Source organism: Topomyia yanbarensis, chromosome 2 (genome assembly GCF_030247195.1).
Source record: "Topomyia yanbarensis strain Yona2022 chromosome 2, ASM3024719v1, whole genome shotgun sequence".
Classification (NCBI taxonomy): domain Eukaryota; kingdom Metazoa; phylum Arthropoda; class Insecta; order Diptera; family Culicidae; genus Topomyia; species Topomyia yanbarensis.
In genome coordinates, this window is record NC_080671.1 from 359,797,436 (window position 1) to 359,817,491 (window position 20,056).

At 39.1% G+C, this 20,056-nt stretch overlaps 1 protein-coding gene across 1 annotated transcript in view; it reads right to left on the reverse strand.

Moving 5' to 3' along the window:
- Window positions 1-753: 753 nt before the first annotated feature.
- LOC131684346 (pre-mRNA 3' end processing protein WDR33) overlaps window positions 754-20,056 on the reverse strand; it is a 57,635-nt gene continuing 38,332 nt past the window's right edge. The window contains exons 4-8 of the mRNA XM_058967141.1: window positions 15,453-15,550; window positions 15,262-15,388; window positions 14,961-15,194; window positions 14,343-14,896; window positions 754-2,393 (exon numbers count right to left, since the gene is read on the reverse strand). Coding sequence (XP_058823124.1) covers window positions 1,159-2,393; window positions 14,343-14,896; window positions 14,961-15,194; window positions 15,262-15,388; window positions 15,453-15,550 — 2,248 coding nt within the window. The 3' untranslated portion in view covers window positions 754-1,158. The remainder of the gene's footprint in view (window positions 2,394-14,342; window positions 14,897-14,960; window positions 15,195-15,261; window positions 15,389-15,452; window positions 15,551-20,056) is intronic.

The following is a 20,056-nucleotide window of genomic DNA, read 5'->3' on the forward strand; positions in this document are numbered from 1 at the left end:
CATGAATGATAAAATTCACTTACTTAACAGATCTTCCATATTTAACCTTGCGGTGTGTGTGCTGAACTGTACGACACTGGCATACATATTTTGAGAACTTATTTCTCAGTCTTGTGAAATCGAATATGGCTTGGGGTGTCAGTACTATGTATGCGTATGGATGTAGGTTTTCGATCGCTCTTCGATGTACTGAATATTATAATCTTTTTGTCCACTCTGGATAATCCCATGCATTTGTTGAGTTTTCTTCCACTCTGATTATTTGTCTACTTCTCCAGAGGGGAAAAATGATACAGAGAAAAAAGATGAGGTTTATGTATAAATAAATATATTTTGGCCACTCAGTTTGGTTCAACGGATATGGAACAGGAGCATGCTTAGTCATCTTTTGTGATATGAACACTTTTTTCTAATATTAAGTACTTTTAAATATAAGTGGCCCGAAGCAGTTGGTGAATTACGACTATATAAACTAATCTGGTTTTAATACCTACATGTGTCCCTTTCAAAATCATCGTTTGATCACTGACAGTGATTGCTATCACCTCAGGCACTTTTGCGTGTCATGCATTCACTGACTCACAATCGAAATGTGCCTCGACCAAACTGACATAACGCGCCCATTCCCCTTATTGAGCAAAAGGGCAGGGACGTAAAACAGCAGTAATACATAAATAAATCTGAAAACCAGGTGTAGGTCTCTTCTGTTTGAATTATCAAATCATATAAACGCATACCAATATTAACAATGAATTTTAATCGCCTCAAACTTATGACATATTTTTATTGTTTTTATTACGGGTAAAATTTTACATTCCAACTTTTTTCATCAAAATTTTCGTATCTTTATAATTGCAATTTTTACAAGTTAGTAGTAGCTCTAAACAACGATCATCGCCCACTCACATACACACACACACTAATTTGTTTTCCCATTCACAATCCCATGCCCGATAACAAGATAGTATCCGGCGATCGAACCGCCTCAAGCTATTAAGGGATGCCTCGCGCAAGTCACCATGAATTATCGTGCACTATCAGCCACTCAAACACCGTTTTACTACTTGCTTAAGAATTATTCGGATAGAAACCGAAGTAAGAACTATACAGATAAAAATATCAGTACATATCTAACGTGACCTAGCTTTAATGATAATCCTAATTCCTTCTATTACCTCCTCGGAATCCTCGTTGATTACCACGACCAGATCGCATGTTGCCTCGGTTACGATTGCCGCCCCTATTCCAGCCATCGTCATTTCCTCCATGATCGGAGCCGAAATTATTACTTCCGTTATTAAAACTATTCCCACTGCTAAAATTGTTGAACGCGTTGAAGTTACTCGGTGGTCCAGAACTGAAGTTTGCTGGAGGACCTGCATTGAAGTTGCTTGGAGGACCCGCATTGAAGTTTGGAGGTGGTGGTCCCGAACTAAAGTTTGGTGGCGGTCCTGGAGGCATGTTGGGGTTGAAGTTGTTAGGAAGTGCAAAACTGTTTGGTACTTGACTTTGATTGAAACTGGTTGGGACGGCATTGAAATGGTTTGGTCCTGAATTAAAGTTATTTTGCCTGCCATTGAAATGATTCGGTCCTTGGTTATTAAAATTACTTGCAGCGAAACCAGCCGGTGCACCGAAATTACCCAAATGCGCGTCTTGATTGAAATTGAATCCAAGATCATCTTTACTATCCTTATCCCGCTTAACTTCGACACCATAGCTATCGTTACCAGCATCCCACGAGTTACCGCCGAGTCCGGCGGCATCCTCTTCGTCGATTTCCCGTTTGACTGTGGCCCACTTCCCATTGCTGTTAGTGTTATGATCCGCTGGCGAAATTGACGGCTTATAACCACTACCTTCAAGATCGTCACCGCTGCCATCATCATCCCAGTTCCTCTCATTATGCTCTGCCCAGAATTTCATCTTTTCTTCCTGTTCGCGACGTTCCTTTTCCTTGATCTTCTCTCGTTCCCTTCCCTTTTTACTATTGCGGAGGGCTATTTCGTCCTCCATTTCATCCGTATTGAAGCAAACATTGGGCGGTGGATTGATGTCTAATTGCAATAGCGATGGTATACCCGCTGTCGGATCTGGGGTAGGAGGCGGTGGTGTTCGTCGTTTCATCAGCGATGTGGACGACAACAACGGTTCCGTAGCTTCCGGTGGTTCTGCTGGCTCCATTGCGAGTGTTTTGTTGTATATGTAGGTTGGGTCTATCTCCAGCTTAGCTCGACTCGCTAGAATTCCCGAGATATTTTCATCCATGTTGTTCAGCTCTTCGTCGGTAATTAGTGGAAAAACATCCCGCAGCTCCGGCACTCGTCCAAGAAGAATAAACCGATTGAGAGACTCGGGCCCTTCCAGGATGACGGCTTCTAGATTGGAACCAGCTGAAAGGATGAAAGGTATGCTTTAGTATTGTTTACGATACATGTTTAATTGTCTATCCGAATAGCGTTGGCAAATTCGAGGTACAAAATAGATAAAGAAGCTAAAATAAGTTGTATACCATTCTCTAGAAAGCCATTTCCTTGGGGATTGGCGTAGCGTAGTTGGTAAATCGATTGCCTTGTACGCAGCGCACCTGGGTTCGAGTATCGACCCCGCACATATTGTTAGAAATTTCGATTCGAAAAGGCGAATGACCTTAAGGTTAAAACCTCTATAATCGAAATAAAAAAGCCATTTACCAGAAATGCGAATGACCTTAAGGTTAAAACCTCTGTAATCGAAATAAAAAAGCCATTTCCCAGAAAGCAATTACCCAGAATTTCATCCCCCAGAATGTACCGTTCCCCAGATAGACATTCATCAGAATGTGCTAGGGTAGATGAGCCCTTATGCATATCATTAGCCAAGATCACACTATTTCGTTGATAACTCGGCTTACAGTGATTGGATTGCGGGACAATAGGTATCATCATCTTTGCTTCGTTCCTAAAAAGGAGTACAATTAAAAATCTTACCTGGGCAATGCATAATACTCGCGTTTGAACGATACGGAAAGCCGAGTACAACACACCCTTATTCATCTTACCATTTGAGCTAATGCGATGAATAGAGATAGCACTGCTCTAACTAATGTGCTCTAATGATGGGATGAATAGAGGGGCTGAGATAAATTAGGGCACCGTAACCCTATTACCTAGAAAGCCTTTTTCCATAATGCTCCATTCCCCAAAAAATCATCCCCCAGAATGGCCCATTCCCCAGAAAAGTTAATGCTTTCAATAATTTTTTTTGGGGTGAAGCCTAAGGTTTGTGCATTACCCAATTCAAGGAACTGATGCGGTCAAAGCTGCTGAGGATGTGCCGCCGAAAGTGGCGCCCTTCGCAAGCAAACCTGTTATCCATTCGTACAAACGGTCTACTCCAACATAGGGATTTATTTTTTTTTTAATTTACTTTGTTTAATACATCAACAGGCATATCAAAGCCCCAATGATGTTAGTCTAAATACTAATCTTATTTCTAATACTCAAGTTGCACATAAAAACAATAATCATACAATAATTACAAACAAAGAATAAAAAGGTCAAGTGTTGTTAACGAAATGATTAAACAATCTGGAGAAACGTACACGCAGAGTATGTCGAGAAACGTTGAAATCAAATGCTAAAGCTACCTGGTTGAAAATTCGTTGCAGACCAGTGATGGCTCCATACATACTATAATTTGTGCGTCGGAATGGCAACCGGAACATTTTGTTGTTACGTAGTGCTCGAGGTGCGACGTTTATGTTGATTTGTTCCAAAATAGCTGGGGCATCTATACGGCCTTGCAGAGTGTCAGCGATAAACAAAGCTCTTGGGGTATTCTTTCGAACATGTAGGGGCTCTAGTTGAATCAGCTGACATCGGTTTTCATAGCTAGGTAGTCAGACAGGATCTCTCCACGGCAATCTACGGAGCGCGAAACGTAAAAAGCGTCGCTGCACACTTTCAATTCTTTCAACGCCATTATTATAGTTCGGGCTCCACACTTCAGGGCAATATTCTAGAATTGGTCGGGATAAAGAGCAGTACAGCGATTTGAGACAATAAACATCCGTAAAGTTTTTGGCTATCCTGAATATGCATCCCAGTGCTCGAGACACTTTACCTACTGCATAGGATACGTGTTGTTTAAACGTAAGTTGAGAATCCAGAATCACTCCCAGATCCTTCACGTGACTGACACGTTCGATTTCTGCCTCTAGTAGACGGTAGTTAAAATAAATCGAATTCTTCTTCCGTGAAAAAGATATTACTTCTTCGGGTTTACATACATGCGGTTCGTATTGCACCAATCAGCAAGGACTTGAAGCTGCTGTTGGAGAACTCTGCAATCTTCAATTGAACGAATTAGGCGAAAAATCTTGAGGTCATCTGCGAACGATAATCGTGGAGTCTTCAAAATTAGATGTACATCATTGAAGTATATCAGAAACATCAACGGTCCCAAGTGGCTTCCTTGAGGTATTCCAGATGTAGAAGAGAATGCAGGGGCCTGGCATTCTCCTATGACAAACGCTATCTCTCGGTCAGTGAGGTAGGATCGAAACCATTGCAAAATACTACCATTAATTCCAAATCTCTCCATTTTTGCTATTGAGATATCGTGGTTTATCTTGTCAAAAGCGGCAGATAAGTCGGTGTAAACAACGTCGGTTTGAGCGCGATGTTCCATACTCTCTGTTATGAAGGATGTTAAACATAATAGGTTAGACGCAGTTGACCGTCCAGACGTGAAGCCGTGTTGATCGTCACTTAGGTACTGCTTACAGTGAGCCTGAAGAGGTTCCATAATCACAAGCTCGAACAACTTCGAGACAGCACTCAATGAAGTTATTCCACGGTAGTTATTGACGTCTCACTTATTTCCCTTTTTATGTACTGGGAACATGTTCGCTGATTTCCAGCAAGATGGAAAAATACCTCTGTCAATAGATGTTCGAAAGATGTGAAGAAGCGGATTAACCAAAACTTCAATGTGCCTTATCAGAAAAGCGGAGGGGAACCCGTCGGGTCCCGGATTGAAGGATGACTTAAGTCGAGAGGAAGCTCTGGTAATCATCGTTGCGTTGACATCGATAGCACTCAGAGTTTGACCCACAAGTGGAGCTCTGCTAGCAGCGAGTTCGATTTGCTCAATAGTTAATTCCTCATCTATGAACACGTTCGCGAATTTTTCCGAGAAAAGTGCACATATATCTCGTGATGTGGAAGCTGTGTTACCATTGAAAGTCATAGACGACGGCAGTCCAGATTCCTTTCGCTGCTCGTTTACATATTTTCAGAAACGTTTAGGATGCGACTTACGCTGAATATTTTGCTGATATCGATAGAAACAGTTTTGACTGGCTCGTTTGTACGCATGGTTGAGACTGACGTAATAGTCTCTGAGTGATATTGTACGATACTTGGTAAACCTCCGCAGGGCAGCTCTCTTAATAGACTTCAACCGTCGCAATGTACTCGTTTGCCATGGAGGGCCGGTTTGTCGATGGTGAACTTTCTTCGGAACGTACCTGTCAATAACGTATGCCAGAACGTTGGAAAAAGTTTGGACTGCGGATTCGACATCTTCGAGGTTCAAAATATTTTCCCAATCGATGGTGGAAAAAAGGTCTGCGATACTGCGATGGTCGGCTTTACGGAAATCATAGGTGACAGAACGTGGTGCAATATCGAAATCATGCACCACAGTGCACAGTGGTCCAGATCGCTAATTTAGGAGGAATTTTTACTTTCTGACAAACCTGTATAATTTAGCCGTATCATGTCTTAGGATGAATTTGTGTACTTTAGAAGATGCTTCTTTTTATTGGAATAGTTATTAGGGTGGTTCTAATTTATCTAAAATACGAAAATAAACTTTTTACTGATGAAAGATAGAGCTCCACAGTCTTCCACAAAGTTGTAAAGTAACTTATTTTGAATAAATTTGTTGAACATATTAAAGCTCTATCTCTTTTAGTTTTTGTTATACAAGAAATTTAAAAAAAAAGATTAGGGTGTTCCTGAAAAAACGTTTTTTTAGTATAACTTTCGTATCTTTTACTTTTTGTTAACACAACCTTTGAACAGCTTATTGAAAACTTCAAGTCGAGTATTTTTCTCCAAGACACCGAAGGTCTAACTTTTTTCTTTAAAAAGTTATGGACACTTTTCGTTAAAAAAATAGCCTATTTCAAGGCTCAATATCGCTGATGCGGGCACCTAAAATTGAATTCTGTTTCCGCCACATGAAAGACCATACTTATTAGTATATTTGAGCAAAAATTGGCGAATACGATATTTTTTTAAAATTTGCAATTTAGATTTAAAGTTTGTAGTTTTGCAGGTTCAACGCATTAAAGCATTTACACACATATCGTTGTATTATGAAAAAAGCCACTTTCAAATATCATTCTCTCATCGCAGCAAGCTTTGCATAAGTGAAACGACTGTCAAAAAAGGTTTCTGATTTTATTCGTTTTAAATAAAACTAGTAAATATGGATATTAGTCGAAGAGAGTTGGCGAATTTGCTTATTGCTGGTAAAAAGACAGATGAACTGCTTAAGTTCATTACAAGTAGTAATCCAAATGTAAAATTGAGACTTGTTAATGTTCGAAAGAAATTTTATATTTTGTTAAAACAACCTTTGAACAGCTTTTAGAAAACTTCAATCCACGTTTTTTCATAACTCTGAAAGTCTAACTTTATACTTTCAAAAGTTATGGAAACTTTTCGCTCAAAAATAGCCCTTTTTCAAATGTCATTATCTCTGATTGGGGCAAATAAAAGTAAGTTCGGATTGAACCATAGAAAAGAACATACTTTTAAGTATATTTGAGCAAAAATTGGAAAATATTATTTTTTTTAAGCATGTAATTTTAAATTTACTAACCAAAGTTTTAAATTTTATCGCATAGCGACATAAAAGAAATTGCCTAAAGCCTTTGTATTTCCTTTTCTGTTTTGCTTACATATCAACAATACAGAATGTGTTCATTAAAAATAATTTGGCTATGACAATAATTTATGATTTATATAAGGAGAATTTATTCAATGCCAATTAATTCAAAAGTAGATGCATTGCATTTTCAGGTATATCCAGCGGTGCTCGTTGAATTCGACGTTTACATTTAAGAGAAATTATAGGATCTGATGAAACAAGAAGTCTCTTGAAAACGTCATCAAGATTGACGAGTCGATCGAATTTGCGTGCGTGGAATTCTCGGAATCTGCGAATACTTTTATTCCTGGTTTCTTGAACTTCTTCACTGCACATACCTACTGGCAGCATGTTATGTTGAATAATGCTTCCTCCATGAACCAGGAGTTTATGCACGGTTGGTGAGAGAGCGTACCAACCATACAGGCGTACATAAAGCAATCGTGTATCTTCGGCGTAACTCCGGTAAGCATCCGCGTTAATTCCCAATTTGCTGTTGATGATTGTTAATAGCACATACATACGTTCTAGCAACATTTCGTCCAACCCGGTTTCTTCTGCAACGACATCTCGGTTTCTGAAAAATTTTCGAGCTGTGTTACCATCGTTAGAATTTCCGCCACCTGGCAAAGGTTCGCTAATACGAAGACCTAAACGGTCACGTAACGCTTGTCGAATTTTTATTTGTCGTTCCTTAAGCTCGCTGGTATTTTTGCCTACGCGCCAACGCGGTTTTGCTAGAGCTAAACGGTAAGCAATATTCAATAGTAACTCCATTGCTCGTATTAATGCATGTAAAGGTGAAAAAACATATAAACTATCCGGTGGATCGCTGGCTACCAGTAAAGGATCATTCAATCGCTTTCCGGAGCGTTTGCATATATAACACGCTTGAGACGGTGTGCCTGTTACGTCATTCACTACCTTCGTATCAACCATGGAAAATATGAAGCTTGAACTAATCGGAATCTTGCGCATATTAACATTTACTATAGTCGGGACTAATTCATCGATTTGCTTGTTCATCGCGGCAACTTCATCCTTTGTTAGTTCAGGATTTTCCTTCTTGAAAATTAATTTTACTGGTCGGCACAGGGATACTGAAGATGGAAAATCATTATTCCAAAGAATGCAATCTCTTGACTCATCTTTCCGGCGACTAACTACACGTAAAGGTACTATAGATAGAGCAAATATATGCGAATCGTTATACTCGAATAGTTCTCCATTTTCATCTTCGTCAACGCACATTTGCTTGTATCTATGTTCAAGTGGAAAAGAGACTGTCAGTCAAAGTTTAGAAGAAAAATAATGTTGCCTACCGGGAATGGTTGCTGCTTCCATCGCAGCCCCACTTAAAGATAACAAACGTATTATCCTCAGGATGCAGTGGTAGAACTCCAATATTCAGAAACGAGATGAGTCGTTCCACGGTATGGTTAACAAGAGCTTGAAGGGGAACATACGCACAAGAAGGCTGAACAGAAATTCCTGAAAAAAATTGTTGATTCAGGGACGAATCTTTGAGAATAGTACATACCGATCGGATAGCATAGTTTCTTTTCTTCTACTATTTTATTATACGCGGGATAAATGTCCAAACCCTTCTGCATAACTGAGCTGCGTATGTTTTGGTACTGCGCCTTAGAAAAATCATTTTCACAAATAAATCTAAGTGCCTCCTCCGCAGTAAACGCTTCTGCAATCGGGACAGCCATAGATCCTAAATTCTCTACGGTAGATCTGACGGGACTTTTCGACAATCGTTCGATTTGTCTGCCAACTAAACGGAAACCAGTAGAATTAGCGTTGACGGCTGACGCTAAACCAAGTTCTTCCGTGGAATACTTATCGCGCAACTTTCCTAATCTTTTTATTTTGGCTCTGCGACATATTTCGGAAAATGGTTTCCTCTTTCGGCCTTTACCTTTACCTTCGACTTCGAATCTTAGCTTTCCTTCAAGCCACACAAAATTTTCCAGCTCAAACCGAATTTGCGTGCGCTTACTCCGAATCCACAACCTTCTAAATTCCAACATGAAGATTTTTATTTTCTTCCGAGCACTAACAAGTCTCAATTTTACATTTGGATTACTACTTGTAATGAACTTAAGCAGTTCATCTGTCTTTTTACCAGCAATAAGCAAATTCGCCAACTCTCTTCGACTAATATCCATATTTACTAGTTTTATTTAAAACGAATAAAATCAGAAACCTTTTTTGACAGTCGTTTCACTTATGCAAAGCTTGCTGCGATGAGAGAATGATATTTGAAAGTGGCTTTTTTCATAATACAACGATATGTGTGTAAATGCTTTAATGCGTTGAACCTGCAAAACTACAAACTTTAAATCTAAATTGCAAATTTTAAAAAAATATCGTATTCGCCAATTTTTGCTCAAATATACTAATAAATATGGTCTTTCATGTGGCGGAAACAGATTTCAATTTTAGGTGCCCGCATCAGCGATATTGAGCCTTGAAATAGGCTATTTTTTTAACGAAAAGTGTCCATAACTTTTTAAAGAAAAAAGTTAGACCTTCGGTGTCTTGGAGAAAAATACTCGACTTGAAGTTTTCAATAAGCTGTTCAAAGGTTGTGTTAACAAAAAGTAAAAGATACGAAAGTTATACTAAAAAAACGTTTTTTTCAGGAACACCCTAATCTTTTTTTTAAATTTCTTGTATAACAAAAACTAAAAGAGATAGAGCTTTAATATGTTCAACAAATTTATTCAAAATAAGTTACTTTACAACTTTGTGGAAGACTGTGGAGCTCTATCTTTCATCAGTAAAAAGTTTATTTTCGTATTTTAGATAAATTAGAACCACCCTAATAACTATTCCAATAAAAAGAAGCATCTTCTAAAGTACACAAATTCATCCTAAGACATGATACGGCTAAATTATACAGGTTTGTCAGAAAGTAAAAATTCCTCCTAAATTAGCGATCTGGACCACTGTGCAGTGGTATCAATCGTAGCGATCAATGGAGGATGATGCATCACTGGTTTTACTAGAGGAGAGGGCGCCATCACTATTGATGTGGCGGAAACCTGGCAAAACAAAGATCGAGATGGCGGCTATTTTCATTGGCAATAGAATTGATTTGTAGTAACGTGGCTTAGCTATAGCTGTCAAGTAGCCTCACTGCAGCTGGGTGGAGTACGGAATGGTCCGAATCCGGATAAAGGAATCCGTTGCGGGAAGACTTCCATGAAATGCTAGGAAGATTAAAATCTCCTAGTACCATGATCTCATCAACTGCATTCGCGTCTTCGAGGATAGTAAAAAGTGAGCTGCAGTGTGCTTCAACATATTCGATATCACGAGCGCGGTCGGGTGGAACATACAACGCACACAAGTATAACTTACGGTCGCCAAGCTCGATAATCGTCCAAACCTGCTCTAGGCTAGCCCAAGAAATATTCTCGACAGTTTTTGCCTTCAAACTGGTATTAACAGCTACTATTGGTTGGATTGGTTTCTTCTTTAAATTATGAGCAGTTCTTTGAATTTGTATGCCAAATAACTCTTGCACGCAAACTTGTGATATTTTCGTCTGACCGGTTTATTCAAACATAGATGGTGATTTCTTCTTTCGAGCTTTCCTTGAAATTATATTAAGGTGTTATATACAAAATTGGAGTTAAAAAAATCGAAAAACAATATTGAATATTGTAAAAGTACATACATTTGAAAATATCTATGCGAAATTTCATCCAGATCGGAGCACTACATTTAAATTACGGCCGTTTGCAGCGCGCTGGTTCTTCCACGAATGAAGTTAACACAAAACTTTAAACGCAATTATCTCGCAATGAAGTTTTTTGAAAAGTGGCGTTGCGCTGAACGTGATATCTCAAAAACTATTCATCCGATTTTCATATTTTTTTTTGAATTGTTTGTATTTACATTCTCGTGTACTTGAACAGACATAAAACCATTTAGCATAATATCGTTTGACATAAAATATTATATGGTAGTTGGCTATTTGACATAACAGTCGAGTAGTGTAAGTACCATCTACCATTTACTTTAGTGCATTTAATGCTACTTGTTTGAGTAAACCGATCGGGTTACGGTTACCAATCAGGTTGATTGTACACGTACGAAACATTTCCAATGCAAATGAAAGGTAAAACACTTCAAACCGTTTGTCAAAATGTGCATTCATTTCGATTTTAATATAGATTCATGGAAAGTTCGAAAGAAGGAATCAACACCTATGTTTAAATAAACCGGGCAAACGAAAAGATCACAAGTTTGTGCAAGTCTGTGCAAGAGTTATTTGGCATGAAGATTAAGTGAATTGCTCATGTATGAAAGAAGGAATCAATTCCTACGTTCGATTATGCGAATGGATTACTGGCTTACTTGCAAGGAGCCACCGCTTTCGGCAGCTCATTCTCAGCAGCTTAACACCACATTACTTCAATTACTTAGTCAATGCACAAAGTTGGGTTTAAACATATAACCTTACTTACATAAGGGATCATCCATAAATGACGTAGCATTATATGGGGGAGGGGGGAGTTTTGTATTTTGTGATGATGTGTGACGACAGGGAGGTAGGGGGTCATGTCATGTTACGTAGCTTTACCAATTTCATCTAACTTGGTTTTTTTTTATTTTTTGATATTTTTAAGGGGTCAAGAGGGGGGAGGTTTACCGTCAAGCCACGTAATTACCAGGGGGGTACCTAGGGGTTTGTGACAAAATGCTACGATAGGGGAGGGGGGTGTTTAAAATCACTCAAAAAATGCTACGTCATTTATGGATGATCCCTAAATAAGACGATTTCGTTTTCCATATTGCAGAGAGAACCGATTGTTCTGAAATGGTGAATACATTCATATCCACCGCACCAACGGGAACATCACAGGCCGCGTTTTCGGGCTCGAGACAAGGTCAAGAAAACGAGATTGATGGTTGGAAATCATGTTTCGTGTTTCCAGGGGATAAGAAGAACATAGAAAACTACCGTGGAATTTTTGTGCTATGCGCTGTATTTAAACTTTTCGAGTTAGTTGTAATGGAGCCGGTATTTTGTCATTAGAAGCAATATATATCAGAAGATCAACATGGATTCATGCTTAGCAGGTCTATGACGAATATATTGTCGTTCACTTCATTCGTGTCTGAAGGATTCGAGGATGGCTTGGAAATCAATCATGCTATCTACATCGATCTGTCCGCAACTTGTGACAAAATCAATTACGACATCGCCATCGCCAAGTTGACCAAACTGGGTTTTATTGGATCAGTCCTTCGTTGGTTTCCGTCGTATCTCGTTGATCGCCAATTTAGCGTGAGTATAGGCAGCGACTACTCTAAGATATTTACAGCTACGTTTCTACAGGGAAGCCATCTTGCACCACTCATCTTCTACTCTACTTCGACAACGTGAATTATATACTCGAAGCACCACGCTTGTCGTATGCTGATAACTTAAAAATCTTCAGTAATCGTATGATCCTAAGAACCGCAAAATGTTTAGCAATCGCCGTTTCTAGGAAAAGAGAATCAATTTCGACTATAATCTACCAGAACTGCTTATCCTCGAGTGTTCCGTGAAGGATCTTGGAGTAATATTAGATTCTAAGCTCACTTTTAAGCAACACGCCTCATATGTTATTGGTCAGGCATCGCGAAACCTGGGGTCCATATTCCGTATTGCCAAGTCATTCACGGATATATACTGCCTGAAAAATCTGTACTGTTTCCTACTCCGGTCATCTTTGGAGTATTATATTACTTCATTCGTGTCTGAAGGATTCGAGGATGGCTTGGAAATCAATCATGCTATCTACACCGATCTGTCCACCACTTGTGACAAAATCAATAACGACATCGTCATCGCCAAGTTGGCCAAACTGGGTTTTATTGGATCAGTCCTTCGTTGGTTTCCGTCGTATCTCGTTGATCGCCAATTTAGCGTGAATATAGGCAGCGACTATTTGAGATATTTACAGCTACGTTTCTACAGGGAAGCCATCTTGCACCACTCATCTTCCTACTCTACTTCGACAACGTGAATTATATACTCGAAGCACCACGCTTGTCGTATGCGGATAACCTCAAAATCTTCAGTGAATGGTGTATCGTGATTCTAAAAACCGCAAAATTTTTAGCAATTGCAAGAGAATCAATTTCGACTATAATCTACTTGAACTGCTTATCCTCGAGTGTTCCGTGAAGGATCTTGGAGTAATATTAGATTCTGAGCTCACTTTCAACCAACACGTCTCATATGTTATTGGTCAGGCATCGCGAAACCTGGGGTTCATATTCCGTATTGCCGAGTCATTCACGGATATATACTGCCTGAAAAATCTGTACTGTTTCCTACTCCGGTCATCTTTGGAGTATTATTCGACAATTTGGAACCACTACCTAAACGGTAGCGATAGAATTGAAGGCATTCAACGCAAATTTATACGATTTGCATTGAGGCGAATTTTTTGGTGCCATCCGGCTAGCTACGAAAGCCACTGTCAACTTATTCAACTCGACACTCTCCAACAATGCAGATATATGTACAGCAAAAGCTGTAGTTGTAGCCGTTTCTTTGTCAGCACGCATTGCTTCTTCAGCTCTAATAGAACGAGTTTATGTCCGAGCTAGAACTAGGACGTTGCGCAGAAACATTCTCTTTAGAGTACCTCCTCGACGGTTTAGTCATACAGCGATCGTGGTCATCATGACATACGCATTTTTATTCGTATTCATAATGCAATAAGGTCTGGTAATGATAGTAATAATAACTTCAGCCGAGAAATACTGGTTGTGGTGAATTTTGTCAACAAAAATATCAGTAATGTGGTCGATAAGTACCAGTCACTGCGCAGTGTTTCCGACTGTTGTGTTGCGTCTAATACTTCCAAACCAATATACAGCACCGGATACACGGTCGTGCTTCGTGATTCCAACAAACAATCAAGACCAGCCAATCGTATAAACCTATACAACATCAACATCGAGGACATCATTAACAAAAACGATCATCCGAGATAAGGCGGATTAATTGACCTCTAAGTTGCATTTGGTGACGAGCTCGCGGATCTTCATCAGGAACGATCAAGGTAATAAATCGCATACACAAGATTCGTTGATCGCCCCATTTGATTTATATATTTCTATTCACACATTGTAAATATTAAAAAAAACTCACGATTCAGTCAAGCTAACGCATTGAACCGTGTTAATTTAAACGAAACCAAACAAAAATAAACGGTCGGAACTGATATTCGGATTCGCGTTTTGCTAGTACGCTATTGATAAGACTTCGGAACCACTCAAAACAGTAGGAATAATTAGTGTCTGAAGGTTATTTGAAAAATAAAACTATAGAGCCACTACCCGGTCAGATAGCTCAACGAGCATCAAACGAAATGAAATAAAGGCAGGATACTTACGCTGTACTTGAATTACGCGGTCATATAAAATAATGGCTGACGGTGCCATTTTCTTCAACGGAACCGGCCCAGTATTGTGTTCCACTATCTGAGAGATCACCTCCTTGATCTCCTCGGAAGCAACATGATGATCATCATATTTGCTAGCTTCATTCCACTGAGCCTGGAAATTTCGCGGAATGGGTTTACTGTAGGGAATCTTTTTCTCTCTCATTTTTTCATTAAAGTTTGTGACATTGGCGAAGTCTAATCCAGGAATCACGCCGTTATTGTTCGTTCCCAAACTGTCTGCCATGTCGATCTTATCTTCGGGACCCATACCCGGAATAACGACGTGATCTTCTAGCTCACAATCGTCCAGGCCAGCCAAGCTAGCCGGTAATGTATTGAGATTATACTTGTCTCTCATTTGATCTCCGGGTCGATTGCGTGTCCAAAATTTGATGGTATGATCGTTTGATCCTGAGCATAGGATATGCCCCAGTGGATGCCAGGCTAGGGTCCAAACTATGCTTTCGTGTGCGTTATCGATACCTCCAACTTCTTTATCCGTGCTGTAAATATTTTCCGACCGATTATTGCTAATTGACAAACTATCAAACAGAGATTTTATTTTACCCAACATTCCAAAACAGTATGGACCCATCGGAACCTCCAGATGCAAACAAACCCTCATGGATTGGATGCCACGAGACTGCACTCGCTTCCTTTTTGTGACCCCGGAAAATCTGAGCCTCTTCACTTAGATTTCGCAAATCGAACAATTTAAGTAAATGATCACGTGAAGCAGTGACCAACCAGTTCCCGTTATCATTCCATTTAAGGTCCATTACCGTCGATTTATGAGCATGTCTAAAATTCAAATAATAGTTTGTCTTATTTAATAACCTTCCCAGAAGTTATTAATATTAATACTTACAACGTGGCTAACGCTTGTCCACTCTTTGGATCCCACAGTTTAATGGGCTGCTGATTATCTTTACTACCGGACACGATCAGCGCCTTTTGTGGATGCCAGTGTACACATTTAACATCTGCACCATGACCTAGTTTGAGAAGGGTACCAAAACCAAATTATTTGCCGCTGACCGCTTAGATCGAAAAACTAACCTCTGAGAACGCGTTCCTCCTGACATCGCAGAAAATCCCATACGCGAACCGTTCCATCGTCGCTGCAACTGGCGAACTTTGTATCCGTTGGACTGAAGCTACATGGAAGTGAAAAGATGGAAAGATAGATACCATTTCGTGATTAGGTGCCATCATAGCAGGGATAGAGTGTGATTCGTTTTCGTTTTCTTGTATCTTTATTCAAATATATCATCAGATCTCATGCATCGTTGTAAAAGGGCTTTATTCTCATTACTGTGCGTTTATTTATTCTTCATCATTACAAAAATATTACAAATGCTGTTCGTAGCTGGTCCATCTGTCGTTGGAACATGTGCAGCGATGCCTATGTCCTTTCTTAAGATGGGGATCCAAATCCGTCAGTGAGTTGATTGTTCAAGGCAAGTCAGGGATTTGTGAAATAGCTCCAGAAAAAATATTCTTTATTGACTTTATTAAATCGAATACGACGGGCAGGCCGTGCAGCTTTTCAAAGAGCACGTGGAAGCGGAGAAAGGCGTCGGAAGAAATGTATTGGGCAGCACTTTATTTAAGTCATTCGGAACAGGCATCAATGGTGAATAAAAAGCCATTGGTTTGTTTTTGCAACTTCAATACTATTTATTGCTTCCATTTTAATTTGGGAGTAGTGCTTTCGAGACAGGACTTTCAAGTTTTATTAGCATTTTATTGAAAAATCATCGAATGTTACAAAAATAGTTAATCAAAATATCTTACATTTATGTCCAACACAATGATTTAGGGGAGATCTTTCTTTATTTTTTATCAGTCTTGAGATAATCACAGATAAGGTTTTGTATTTCGTATCATTTTTTTGTTTGACTTTCGCATCTTAACATTTTGGGACAACATACACTCCTTCATTCATTCATACGTCGGTATTTCGGATATTAGCATTAAACCTCGCAAAAGTGTGTCACCGTTGTATCAACGCGTACCATTATTTGGTGTAGTTTTTGATTTCGTATCATGATAGTATGGGATTAGGAGAGACAGAGGACAATAAAATATTTTTATTAATCTACTTTTTGAAGGCCAAAAAAGACCAAAAAGACTCAAAGCACACTTTTTCGATGTACTATATAATTAGTATTAGCATTACACATATAATTTGTGTTAATTATAAAAACATATAACAAGTCATTCATGTTTTCCTACGAAAATTAGATTCTTACTCTTAACTCTGTGAAACATCCCATACCTACTCGTTATGGTATTTACCTTACTATCATCTACATGGATTATTAGATAGAGAGTTGAATCAGCTAACAAACTAATTTAAAAAAAAAACAATCAAACCAGTTCAGTCGCATCGCATAGATTGGTGACTCCGGATGTTACCAAGGGATACGTCCAGAAACTTGACAAAGGAATTGAAGAGCACCGAATAGAATATGACAGCAGAATTTACAAGATTCATTGGATCGTGAAATTCGTCGCATTTTTCAGAAAATTCTCAAAAATCTTGCAACCCCGAAGAGTAAATCCAGAACTTTTTCTTCGATTATGAAAGTTTTAACCTTAGTCATTTATCTCTTGTTTGAGCTAGTCAGGTGAGTTGCATACAAGGAAATCATATTACAATCTAGGCCATACTCGCTCCCAACTTCAGAACTATATAGTTAACCAGCCGCAAATAGACCTATCTAGCTGCGTTAGGATTGTGCAGTTTTGGCGTTTGAACAGGAAGGCAAACAAATCATTTACACCAGTGGTTTCTACCGGGGGTGAATTCACCCCCAGGGGTAAATTAGACTAATGTAGGGGGTGAATTATGCGGGACCAATTTTTACTTGTTATCCAAACATTTCCGTCAGTTATTTGTTTTTTTTTGTTATTTGTTTCAGTGTGTCAAGAATTGAGATGCTTACTTACTTTTTCTATAAATGGTGAATAATTTTCACAAAGGGGTACATCATGGTGATCAATATTCGAAAAGGGGTACATGGAACAAAAAAGGTTGAAAACCACTGATTTACACGGTTAATTAGGAGGCAAACAAATCCACAGTGTCTCTGGTATAAAATATTTAGAAGAAAAAAATAGTATCGCTAATCTACTCTCTAAAGCTTAGATGCTTCTCTTTCATCTAAGCATAATTTTGAAATGTTCAATCGGGGGGACTAGAACATTTTTTTTTAAATTTTATGATTAATTTTTTAGGTAATTTTTCAATTTGCAGCTTAAAACAAATATCTCCCTTTTAGGAGGTTAAATCAGTAAACACACACTGTTAGAGGAACGGACTTGAAACGTTGATGAAAGCCTTCGAAGACACCATTTTGGCCAGTTTCATGTTGGTAATTAGGTATCTTGAAATTCGCAAAACAAAACGTTTTTTGCTCGGGGTTCCTATGTAACTGATGTTACATTCAAAGTCCTGTTCTATGGATTACGAGCTTAGAACACGATCAAAAGACTGTCCCTTTAAAACGCAGAAGATCAGTGGTCCCCCATAGTCTACTTTCTACTTCTGCCTAAGTCAGACGTACAATCGAACCAAGTGAACAACAACTAGCAACTTCTCGATCTAGTGTGCATTGTCGCAAGAACAAAGACAACTTTTAGGCCGATGACATGCTTACGCGATTTGCGATGCGGTAGCGGTAAGCGAAGCGAATGCGTTTGACCTATCTCTTTGGTGTGTGCATGTAGAACGCGTAATACTGTCATAGTAAAAGCGGAGCGAACGCGGCAAAACACTATGACGCGTCCGCAAACGCTTCGCTTTCCACTTCAGCTTGTCATCGGCCTTAATGTATTCTTGCCATCATAAGTAAAGTTGACGAAAAAACTCTGCTCCGACCCAACACAGCGGTCGTGGACTTTAAATTCTGTTCAATAAGATTGAGTTTTCGTGAAGTGGAGTACCTACGGAAGGTGAAGATGCAGCTTAGGCTCAAGGAGGTTATGTATCAACAGTATCATCATCTTTGCAATGTAGTACTCATATCATTCAACACGTTAGCCCAAGCTGAACGTTTCGTTTTGCAGAACAACTTGAAGCACGTGGCTGAAAGTGATAAAGTTGGAATTAAGATTCCCGTGTATTTAGAAAAAGACTATGTAGATGTAAAGCTACATGATCTATCACCACGTACACCTCCTGATCAAATTGCAAAATACATGTCGCAATACGGAGAAGTAGAATCCGTTACATCTGATACGTGGAGAAATCCCGGATAGACCTAACGGTGTTCTTGTGGTGAGGATGCGGATCGAAAGACGATAGGTCCCTCCCATTTGACTATAAAACTCAAAACCCACGAAGCTACCATTAACCGAACTACGTTATGCACCCATGAGGGGTAAACTCCTACGTGCAAGTATTGTAATCAGAGCCTAAAGCGCATTCAGGTTCGGACGTGTTCGGTTTCAGTAGCAAAGTGAATTTTGTTTTTATGCTGGCAGAGGGATTATTGAGCAAAAGTGCATCAGATATAGATTATGCAGTTCACTTATGCTCGAAGATGTAAAAGATGTCAACTTTTGCCTCCAAACCGTCGACATAATAACAAATGAATGCTTTGGTTGGTGAATGAATTTATATTTCCTCTGCACTCAAGCATTTGATTCTGCATGAAATTTCAGTCAGTTGGAAAATGAATGAATGAGGGAGGCGTTGAATCTGAATGTCGGTTTCGGTAAATGCAAGCCGAAATAGGTAACTGATTATGAAATTTCGTGGCTCTGATGGTAATCAGACAGCGCACAAGGGAAAACCTTGCGCGGAATATACAGAGGAGAAGGAGAATCGGTACAAATGCCAACGCATCCACGGCAAACCAACCCAAAAATAAGTTTTCAATACCAATACCAGAACCACAAACGGTTGCCAAATTTGTGGCAGTTGTTCAGTCCATATTGACAACTGCCAAAGCAGCATCCAGCACCCCAAAAAACACTGTAAGCAACATTGGTGAAGAAGATAATAACAATGACGACGGATTTACATTGGTCAATCGTAAGTGCAAGAAGCAGGAAAGAACATCTGATCGCGAGCAGCAAGGCGCTTTTAACGATGATGACCTTGATGTGAAGGACAGGAGAGAATTAAATGGTCCCCATAACGCAGTAGGCGAGCCGCGAAAGAAGGTCTCCGCTCGCAATAAAAAGTTGCGCGCACAAGATCCATCGGATAATCAATAATATTTGTTTTTATATTTATTTTTTACATATTGTAAACACATGAAAGATCCACGGCTCCGTTAAGCTTCCGCTATGAGCCGTGTCAAATCAACGAAATTAAAAATATAATAATCAGTGGTCCACATTTTAGTAGAAAATTATATTTTCCGAAAAAATCATTTCATGTTCTATTTTGTTGTCAGCGAGAAGTCAGCGAGTTTGGAAGCAGCAGAGTGTTATCTGTTTTTGGGGATTGTGTATTTGTTCAAAGTAGCAATTCTATTATAGGAAATATGGGAAAGTTGAAATTTTAAAGAGCACTTTATCAAGCATTTCAGTTGGATTGATCGACAAAACAAGACATAAATACATCAAATAAAGGAAAAATGGTCTGATATAATTTTGAATAAGAAAAAGGTTGGAAAAGAATCCCGAGAAAAAAAAACTATTACATA